General features: G+C 36.2%; 1 protein-coding gene across 1 annotated transcript in view; it reads left to right on the forward strand.

Annotated features, from left to right (window-relative positions):
• Positions 1–7202, forward strand: part of MAN1A2 (mannosidase alpha class 1A member 2) — a 158461-nt gene extending 151259 nt beyond the window's left edge. The window contains exon 13 of the mRNA XM_005677802.3: positions 1336–7202. Within this exon, the coding sequence (XP_005677859.1) occupies positions 1336–1468 (133 nt within the window). The 3' untranslated portion in view covers positions 1469–7202. The remainder of the gene's footprint in view (positions 1–1335) is intronic.

An 11708-nucleotide genomic window follows, 5' to 3' on the forward strand; every position in this document is an offset into this window, starting at 1 on the left:
TCAAGAACTGTAACAGTAAAATGAAAAGATGTTAATGTGCCTATTTTTAAAATAAAGAAAGTTTAGCTAAAATACTGTAAAGGAATTCTTCACCAAAGCCTTGAGTAAAGCCCAGCTACTTACTGCTAAGATCAAGAGTTATAACCCAGATTGCCAACTCTGTATAGTTGTTTTATGCTCACTTTGATAACCCCCTAATAGAATTCATATTGGAATTTGCCCAATTATAATATATAATGTGATATACATATGATATTTTTACCTATAACGGTAAGAATTGTTGTGTAAACTGTTTCAAATTTCTAAGTTACCCCTGTGCCCTGCAGTGTTCATGGAGAGGTGTAAATATATATGTCTTCATATAAACAATGCTATTACCTATTAAGAGAGACTAATAAATGATTAACCCTCCTGTAAATCCATAATGTTTCTAGAAATTTTTTTGAACAGTTTGTAATATCTGCTCCAAGAACTATAAAAACTAATGTATTAGGAGTATATAAAGTCATTGCTATGTCCAAATAATACGCTTCACTTCCGTTCTTTAGTGTTTATTAATCTGGGTTTGATCCCTGGGTTGGGAAGATACCTTGGAGAAAGGAGTGGCAACCCACTCCAATATCCTTGCCTAGGAAATCCCATGGACAAAGGAGTCTGTCAGGCTGCAGTCCATGAGGTCCCAAAGAGTCGGACAAGACTGAGCGACTAACACACACACACACACACACACACACACACACACACACACACACACACATTAATTTGAAGTTATATTGTGATCTCTGTAAGTTGCCAAAACATATGATTGATAGTACATCTGAATTTTAAAAGAATGTCTCTAAAAAACCATGGATTTGGTTTGTTTTATGCCATTTTACAGCATTATTGTTTTATGTGCTTCAGACAGGTATGTGGAATTTGCTTTTTAACTGCCTTCTTTCAGAGGTCTACTTGTTCATCTTATTGAATTTAATCAGGCATTTTTCTGGAATGCATTGCTTTTCTGTTTTTAATCATTTGAATGACTGAGGTTCATTTTCTGGTGTGTTTTTCATCAAAGTGAAAGTGAAGTCGCTCAGTTGTGTCCGACTCTTTGCGACGCCATGGACGGTAACCTACCAGGCTCCGTGGTCCATGGGATTTTCCAGGCAAGAATACTGGAGTGGGCTGCCATTTCCTTTTCCAGGGGGCTTTACCGTCTGAGCCACTAGGGAAGCCCGTTTTTCATCAAAGTTGCTCAAAATAGGTTACTGGTGTACTCTCCCATTATAACTGAGATCACCTGATCTTGTTGAATTCTAGTTGAAACTCATTTCTTTTCCTTTAAATTTTCAGGTATTTGTATCTGCTGTTCTCCGGTGATGACCTTTTACCTTTAGACCACTGGGTATTTAATACAGAGGCTCACCCTCTGCCCGTGTTGCATTTAGCCAACACCACACTTTCAAGAAATCCTGCTGTTCGATGAATGCAGCTCCAGAAAGACCATTCTCACCTGTGTTTTGTTTACATGGACCACTACAGAAATTAGTCTGGAGAGGGGCCTTTTGGAAACCTGGACCTCTTAAGTCAACATGGCAGGGTGAAACATGACTATTCCTTGCAAGACTTTTCAACTTGTAGATATTTCAACTTTGAAATGATTCCATTTTATACCTGACCAAAACATATTCTGGTGTATGTAGGACAGAGACCTGATGTGCTTTGATTCTTAATGAGATGGTCACTTGAAAAATTATGCCTGTTGCTGTTGTTTCTAGAGTCCTGAAATCTGGAGGCTATACTTCCTAAGAATAAGCAAAGAATGTGGAGCACCTTGCAGGAGTTGGAGATGGCCTTTGGAACCAATTACACATTTGTTTCCTCCCAAAGTGGAGCAGCTCTCAAGTCACAATATTTACACATTGTTTGTCCTCTTTTCCCCTCCATTTTTAATAATGGAATGGATTAAAATAAACAAGAGCAAAAGAACAATGTAACTGCATAGACCACAGAAGACTGGAAAAAGAAACAGAATACCTATTCCTCTCTGAAGGTTCAAGTTCCCATTAGATGCATACTGGCAGCCATTTCAAATCGCAGTCTAGTCCATTGAAATTTCTTGGTTAAATTTGATTTCTCTGGGGACATGATTCACAAAGAATACTCTTCAAGTCTTTGTCTCCATATGGAATCACTGAAACTACTATTTATCATCACCACTACTTACGAGCCTGGGTTTGGAATTCCGTGCATGTTGTTCAGTCTCGTGTTGGTAGCATGACAAAAAGTGGGGAAAATGCTGCAGTTTGTTGCCTTGAAACCTGTTCTAAGAGAAAGCTTTGGTTTTGTTGGTAGGAGATTATTTTTTCAAACCAGCAAATCTACCAAGTAAATTTTGTTCACTTTGACCTTAATAGACTCCCTCAATTTTCAGCTCTTTGTGTGGCTTAGCAAAATTCACTGCACTGTTATGCAGTTCTGAATTTACCTTGATGAACCAGATTACTTTAACAATTTATTAAATCAAAAACAAAATGTAGTGAAATTTCCTTAACTGTTTTTGGGATAGGGGATCCTTTATTATCCCATCAGATGAGTGAGCTTTTCATAAACATTTTATGTAAAAAATAAATTCAACGTTTTTTCCCCAAGGATATTTATATAAATCCAAAGAATTCGAGTAGTTTCAAAGTAATATTTAGTAATTAAAATGTGGTATAATTTAATTATATTACACTAAATTTGAAATATATCTAAGGGGCTTTCTCTTACCATCAATAGATTATGCAACATTTCTTTATATTTGTGGGGGAATAACTTAAATTTTATCAGGAACTAAAAGATAAATAAGGCTTATAAATTTTCTGCCCCTTAAATTTATGTCACAGTACAAGATGCTTTTTCTTCCTTATACTTAATACAAATAGCCTCCATTCGCAGTAATAGTTGGGAGTAGTAGTATTAGTCTAATATTTACTATGAATCTGAAGATTTCATAAAACAATGTGTAGGAAGCCCACTTTAGAGTTCTGAAGGTTTATTGTCTTATTTTGATAGTTTTTTTATTTTTTTAATTAGCATGTGGTAGATTTATATTGGAAAAAGATGTAGTAAATTAATATGATTAAATATTTTCAGGGTGTTCATCTTATACCACAAATAGTCAAAACAGTTCACATAGTTCAGAAAATGATCCATAAATGATAACCACCTCAAGATTTTCACTCTACATAGAAAGTAAGGATGTAGAGCCAGTTGCATTATTTAAATCTTTAGGAAACTTAAATTTTAGTACATATTTTGAAATTATAATATCTTTTACTAGTTGAAAAACTAAAAATTTTAAATGAAAAGGGTAGATGACTAACTTTAGAAGAGAAAGGAAAAGTGTTTGGTTCTCAAAAAACATTAGCTTTGCTCCTAAAAATAGCACAAGCCCACTTATGAGTCACTTTAAAAAAATGAATAACTTGACTTGGCAAAAGACCCAGAACAGCTTTGTAGATGGCAGTGAACACTTCCTCACTTCGTTTAGGAGAATGCAGAGTAAAGGAACCTTCTTGGTTCCCCAGGAACTTCTCAAGGAATGAGAAGACAAAACCCCCACACCAAGTGCTCTGTTTGTCTTTCTGGAGCTCAAGAAAAGACAGAGGTGTATGAGCATGGCTAGTTCTAGTACAAGCAAAAACTCTTGAGAGGGACAGAGGAAGAGTCTTCATCATCTCCTTATCTTCCTTGTGATGGTGAGACTAGAGCTTATGACAGTGCTTCCTTTTTCTTTTTTTTCTTCTCTGAATACCAAAGGCAATTACATTTAAGTCAGCTACGAGTTGCCAGTTTTGTGTTTCATTTTTGTTAAGGATTTAAAATTTTCTTTTCTCCAAGATCAATCTTTATCCTATATCATTCCCATATTCTGCTAGTTTCTGAGCTTATTCTTTACTTTTTTCTGTCCTTTACAGTCCTTTGCATTTTGTAGACCTTATGACTCAGGTTAAACATTCGTTACATTTTTAAGACCTTCTGCAAAGAGCCTAGAAATGCTCCTTTCCAGGTGCCTCCTCAAAAGCAGACATATTACTTTGTGCCTTTGGCGCAGATGTGCAGAGTAGATAAATCATTTGGTATACAAGAGAAAAAAATAGATGTTGAACACCTCTCTACCTTCTATATTTATTTTTCTTTCTTTTAGAATTTTAGAATCACGTTTTTGGTTCAAACCAGTATTAAGTTGTTAAAACCAAGACAATGTGGTCCCAACCAAAAAGAAGTCTCAGTGCAGAAAAATAGGTACCTAGTCAGGGGTACTTTCTGGTGGGTTGCAGAGATGTGCTGTCTTACGTCTGACACCAACTTATTCTTGTCTTTGAGCAGATGTTTATGTGTAAAAGCAAAGCCTGGGTATTGAAGGAATATATTTCTGTTGTGGAATATTGACCCTGATTCTCTGTGATGTTCTCTAGGACAACCCAGGGCTTCAATTGGTAGATTTTAACCAAGCAGTTTGAAATTTTGATCATTAACGTCTCCTCTCCCATTCTCCATTGCCAAAGTCTTTGTCAAAACTTCAAGTTTGTTGGTAAAATTTGTTGTGCTTTCCCTTGGAGTTTCTCCTTAGGCGTGGATGAATGAATGAGTGAGTGAGTGAGTGAGTGAACAAGCACAGCATACCTAATGTGTGCCAAGCACTGTGCTCGGCACTCTCAAGTGTTAGAACACTTTGTGATTCCAGTGGCATTTTCTGTATAAGAGTTGTTCATACCATTTTAAGTGTTTTACAGTATGATTCATGTTACAAAATCCTTAATTTTATATTTCCTTTAAATTAAAGAAGAAAAGAAATGGTTTATAATATATTTTAAACAATGTGTTACTATATACTACTAACAGCTATAATTGTAGTTAATAACTAAAGTCTCTTGAAAAATGTCAAAAGAAATACTTGATTTCTGATGCAACTTTGACTAAAATATATACTTTAGAAATAAAAACATTCTTATTTTGCTATTATCACTTTAATTACATAATTAAAAGTTAATGTTTTATAGAAATGCTGGTTATTTTATATTCAAAAAATTTTGTCACATAATTAAATGGGTAAAATTTGCAGTTAGTTGTAAATTGTTTATGCTCTGCTGTGGTTCCTAGCAATGGTCTCATGCTGTTAAATATAAAAGAAGAATATACTGAAATATTTCTAAGTTCCTAATAACAGTTCCTAGTAATGGTATTTTGAGTTTCTTTAGGTTTCCTTACACTCAGATTGGCTAGCTCATATCTTAATCCACTCTTTATGTAGATATATACATAAATACAATGATACACAGAAAGATTTTTAGTATTGTCTCTGTTAATTAACGAACACTGTTGTTAACTACTTTTGGCTGCACAGATTTTAAGCAGAGTATTTGAGTAACCAAATATGATCTGGAGATATTTTAATGTGCTTGGTTCTGGAACATTGATGAAGATGATTTTCTGTTCCTTCAACTCATTCAGGTCATGTTCTCTGTGATCTATGGATTAGCAAGCTTTCCTCCACAGAGTCAGACGGTGAATATTTCAGGCTTTGTGAGCCATACAGTCTCTATCTCTACTACTCAGTTCTGCTTTTGAGCCATCAAAGCAAGTATAGACAACATGTAAAGGAAGGAGTGTCGGTGGCTGTTTTCCAATAAAACTTTATTTTCTGGAACATGGAGGACTAGATTTGGCCCATGGATCATAGTTGTTAACCCTGATCCCAATTTTAATTTGTGTAAGACCCTATAATCTTTGATATGCATCTTTTATCTGTGTTTTGAATACGTAATTCATTTTTAAAGCAAAAAAATAGTCGTGTATGTACGATCATGTGTATTTGTGTAACCTAAAGCTATGTATTTGTTGTCTTGCAAACAGCTATACTCTGGAGGCTATTCAGGTTTCAGTATGGTACAACTGTCTTGAAAGAGGCATTTTGTTTGTTTGTGGGGTATGCTGTCAGCCCTTATCCTTTCTTGTCATTTAATGCCACAATTCCAGAGTCTCCATGTAAAACGAAGGATCTCTGTGGTATCAAAATTAGTATATTTGCTCCAGGTTCTGCCTGCTCATTGACCTTTGGACCAGGACTCTGGATGGAGGAGCTGCAAAAATTCCTCCACTTGAATACTCTTAGGGCCCTATGACAAGAATGTGAAATTATATTTCTGACCTTTGTGCTACAGAAGTCAATCTCCTGAAAAAATTTTAAGCAACAGAAAATGGGTTATATGGCTCAGTTGCCATGTGGCGACTACTATTCCTTTTTAGACTGCAGAAAGGTACTGTTGCCCTTGTTGCCTCTGCAACAGCCTAAATCTGAGAAATGCAGAGAAAAAGATATGTCCAAAAGAAGAGTTCCTTTCTCTTCTTGCCCCTGCTCAATCCTTTTCAAGTCAAAATTATTTCAGAATGTCAGTGTGCATTATATTTAAATTAAAGCATCCTCAGCCTTTTAACTGCTTAACAGCTAATCCACTTTAACCTTTGAGCCCAGCAGAACTCATGGAATTACACGATACCACATTGCTGGTACGTATGTACATTGCAGTGCACCGAGCTTCCTGAGGATAGCTTTTTTCACAAAGAAGTTTACCAAATATTTCACTATATTTGGAAATCCTAGAAGAGGGGAAGCCTGTACTCAGAATGACAGGGGGGACACACACCATAAATGAATTACCTTTCTAGGTCCAGCATACAATACAGATGGCTTTGGCTCAATGTGAATCAGTGTGAATGTAAGTGTGAGTACACAGACATGTACACCCACATACGTACATATTAATATGCAGAAGATTTTAAATAATTAAAAATGTGTTACAGCTGTTTGAAAGCTACAGACTTCTACTGCAAATTATATATCAGAAAAATCCATGGAGATAAGCTCACCTCTTGGGAAAAGTTATTTTTTAGAAAATTTAGAAATTAGTTTTTGTTGGATAAGTTGAGTAAAGCATCCCCAGTTTTAATACTGGATTCAGAAGTTGAAATGCCATTTCTCAATCTTACTGGTCTCAAATTCACTGGTATAATTTTTCCCTAAACTAATAAGTGGGGCAAGTATAACCTCCTAAATCGGTACCCACCGGCCACTCCTGAACTGATTTCCAGTTATGTCCTCCATACGTAATTTTTATAAATTAAAGGTAATATTGTATATTAAAGATTAAATAAAGACGTTCTTTAAGTGAAAAGTCTGTTTATCCTTTATTTGTACCCACTGATGACAGCACAGTTCAGTCTTCTGTTTCTAGAACAACTTGGACTTTCAGTTGGGAGACTGGGAACATTCAGAGAGTTATTTGTTTTGGTTCAGCTAATCTTAATATTCTACAATGTTACAAAAAGATGAGCGCTTGCCAGATGAAATTTTCGTGCCATCTAATTTTAAGAAAAACTATAGGCCTGTGTGACTGTTTTATCTAGTCTACTCCAACCTCTGAGACCATCAAGCTTAAAAATTATATAATCACTGGATCACTTTCTGTTATCTGACTCTTAAGTGATTCTTGAGCAAAAACAGGCCTATGGGACTTGAGGAATAGAATCAGCTATAATACAGATAATGGTTTAACCTATCAATACTGTAAAGTTCAGTTCAGTCGCTCAGTCGTGTCCGACTCTTTGCGACCCCATGAATCGCAGCACGCCAGGCCTCCCTGGCCATCACCAACTCCCAGAGTTCACTCAGACTCATGTCCATCGAGTCAGTGATGCCATCCAGCCATCTCATCCTCTGTCGTCCCCTTCTCCTCCCGCCCCCAATCCCTCCCAGCATCAGAGTCTTTTCCAATAAGTCAACTCTTTGCATGAGGTGGCCAAAATACTGGAGTTTCAGCTTCAGCATCCTTCCAAAGAAATCCCAGGGCCGATCTCCTTTAGAATGGACTGGTTGGGTCTCCTTGCAGTCCAAGGATATTTAAAACTGTATCCCTGAATCATCAAATAGGGTAGTATAAAGCCAAAATAACCAGTTTACATCCCTGAAGTCGTCTTCTTCCTGCCACAGTGGCTTTTAATGATCAAAAATTTAGGAAATTTGAAGTATTAGATGTATTAAAATTAATTGTGGACTTACCTTTTCGGAAGCTTGAGTGACTATTTTATAAAATCTGAGCCTCTGTCAGGTATCAGATTTTCACCATTATTTCATTGGGTTATGAAACACTGTCACCGTGCAAATAGCATTCATGTTAAAGAGTATGGATTCATAGAAACAGTACATTGGTGATTGCCAGAGTCTGAGGGGTGGGGAGATGTTGGTCAAATGGTACAAACTTCCATTTGTAAGGTAGGTTGAAAGGATGTAATGTATAGCATGATGGCTGTAGTTAACAACATGGGAAGTTGTTAACAACATGGAAACATACTTGAAAGTTACTAGAAGGTTTAACACCATCTCACACCAAAAAATGTATGTGAGGTGATGAATATGTTACTAACTATTGTAATCATTACACAGTGTATGCGTATATCATACCATATACAGCTTCAATTCACAGCATGTTATGCCAATTGTACCTCATTAAGGCTGTTTAAAAAAAAAAGAGCGTCCTGTTGGCTGACTTAACAAATGTCTTAAAAGTTTTTTTGTAATTAAGTATAAAGTTTGCCACTTTAGCCATATTTGTGTATAACCCAGTAGTGTTAATAATTACATTGACAGTGTTATTCAACCATCACCAGTATCGATCTACAACATTTTTTCATCACTCCAATCTCTGTAATCATTGAGCAATAATTTCCCATTCTCTCCTTCCCTCAAGAGAATTTCTTAACTCTAAGAAAATCTTAATTTTTTATTGTAAAAGGAAGATAATACAGATTTTTTAGGAGAATTAAATATGAAAAATCCATGTATCCAGGCTGAAATAAGTTTGCAATGTTAGTTGCTGTTTTTAAATTATGTTAGCAACAGATTGGAGTAATAATTCCAAAAGAAGTAGAAAAAATTTAATAAAGAGGCTCAGGGCAGCAAAGAACCAAGAAAACTAGTTCTAAAACTTCCTTGTTTTATATGTAAGGAAATGAAACCAAAAGGGGGTAAAATTAAGGCATTGGATGATCCCCAAAGTGGTTTTTCAGTTTCATCATGTATCATTTCATGAAGTGTTCCATGCAGTTTTGTTATTAATGACACACAAATATATTAATATATGTGAACCAATCAGTTTTAAAACTGTATGGTAGAACATTTTGTTAAAACACAGAGGAAAAAAAAACAAAGTTAACAGCAGTTATCTTTTTGTGGCAAGGATATAAGAGAATTACTTTGCCATTTGCTTGTTTAACTTTATTTATTTTTACAATATTGTATTGGTTTTGCCATACCTTGACATGAATCCACCATGGGTGTACATGTGTTCCCCATCCTGAACCCCCCTCCCACCTCCCTCCCCATCCCCTCCCTCCGGGTCAACCCAGTGCACCAGCCCCGAGCACCCTGTATCATGCATTGAACCTGGACTGGTGATTCGTTTCACATATGATAATATACAAGTTTCAATGCTGGCATGCTCTGATTCATGGGGTCGCAAAGAGTTGGACATGACTGAGCGACTGAACTAAACTGAACTGAACCCTCTCCCACAGAGTCCTAAAGACTGTTCTACACATCTGTGTCTCTTTTGCTGTCCCGCATACAGAGTTATCGTTACCCTCTTTCTAAATTCCATGTACATGCATTATTATACTGTATTGGTGTTTTTCTTTCTGGCTTACTTCACTCTGTATTACTTCACTCTGGCTTACTTCACTCCATACTTGGCTCCAGTTTCATCCACCTCATTAGAACTGATTCAAATGTATTCTTTTTAATGGCTGAGTAATACTCCTTTGTGTATATGTACCACAGCTTTCTCATCCGTTCACCTGCTGCTGGACATCTAGGTTGCTTCCATGTCCTGGCTATTATAAACAATGCTGCGATGAACACCGGGGTACATGTGTCTCTTTCAATTCTGGTTTCCTCAGTGTGTATACCCAGCAGTGGGATTGCTGGGTCATATGGTAGTTCTCTTTCCAGTTTTTTAAGGAATCTCCACACTGTTCTCCACAGTGGCGGTACTAGTTTGCATTCCCATCAACAGTGTAAGAGGGTTCCCTTTTCTCCACACCCTCTCCAGCATTTATTGCTTGTAGACTTTTGGATCACAGCCATTCTGACTAGCGTGAAATTGTACCTCATTGTGGTTTTGATTTGCATTTCACTGATAATAAGTGATGTTGAGCATCTTTTCATGTGTTTGTTAGCCATCCGTATGTCTTCTTTGGAGAAATGTCTGTTTAGTTCTTTAGCCCATTTTTTGATTGGGTCATTTATTTTTATGGAATTGAGCTGCATAAGTTGCTTGTATATTTTTCAGATTAATTCTTTGTCAGTTGCTTCGTTTGCTGTTATTTTCTCCCATTCTGAAGGCTGTCTTTTCACCTTGCTTATAGTTTCCTTTGTTGTGCAGAAGTGTTTAATTTTAATTAGGTCCCATTTGTTTATTTTTGCTTTTATTTCCAATATTCTGGGAGGTGGGTCATAGAGGATCCTGTTGTGGTTTATGTTGGAGAGTGTTTTGCCTATGTTCTCCTCTAGGAGTTTTATAGTTTCTGGTCTTATGTTTAGATCTTTAATCCATTTTGAGTTTATTTTTGTGTATGGTGTTAGAAAGTGTTCTAGTTTCATTCTTTTACCAGTGGTTGACCAGTTTTCCCAGCACTACTAGTTAAAGAGATTGTCTTTTCTCCATTGTATATTCTTGCCTCCTTTGTCAAAGATAAGGTGTCTATAGGTGCATGGATTTATCTCTGGGCTTTCTATTTTGTTCCATTGATCTATATTTCTGTCTTTGTGCCAGTACCATACTATACTGTCTTGATGAGTGTGGCGTTGTAGTAGAGCCTGAAGTCAAGCAGGTTCATTCCTCCAGTTCCATTCTTCTTCCTCAAGATTGCTTTGCCTATTCAAGGTTTTTTTGTATTTCTGAACAAATTGTGAAATTATTTGTTCTAGCTCTGTGAAAAATACCATTGGTAGCTTGATAGGGATTGCATTGAATCTGTAGATTGCTTTGGGTAGCATACTCACTTTCACTATATTGATTCTTCTGATCCATGAACGTGGTATATTTCTCCACCTATTTGTGTCCTCTTTGATTTCTTTCACCAGTGTTTTATAGTTTTCTATATATAGGTCTTTTGTTTCTTTAGGTAGATATATTCCTAAGTATTTTCTTCTTTTCATGGCAATGGTGAATGGAATTGATTCCTTAATTTCTCTATTTTCTCATCATTAGTGTATAGGAATGCAAGGGATTTCTGTGTGTTGATTTTATATCCTGCAACTTTGCTATATTCATTGATTAGCTCTAGTAATTTTCTGGTGGAGTCTTTAGGGTTTTCTATGTAGAGGATCATGTCATCTGCAAACAGTGAGAGTTTTACTTCTTTTCCTATTTGGATTCCTTTTATTTCTTTTTCTGCTCTGATTGCTGTGGCCAAAACTTCCAAAATTATGTTGAATAGTAGTGGGGAGAGTGGGCACGCTTGTCTTGTTCCTGACTTTAGGGGAAATGCTTTCAATTTTTCACCATTGAGGGTAATGTTTGCTGTGGGTTTGTCATATATAGCTTTTATTATGTTGAGGTATGTTCCTTCTGTTCCTGCTTTCTGGAGGGTTTTTTATCATAAATGGATGTTGAATTTTGTCA

Source organism: Capra hircus, chromosome 3, assembly GCF_001704415.2.
Source record: "Capra hircus breed San Clemente chromosome 3, ASM170441v1, whole genome shotgun sequence".
NCBI classification, from domain to species: domain Eukaryota; kingdom Metazoa; phylum Chordata; class Mammalia; order Artiodactyla; family Bovidae; genus Capra; species Capra hircus.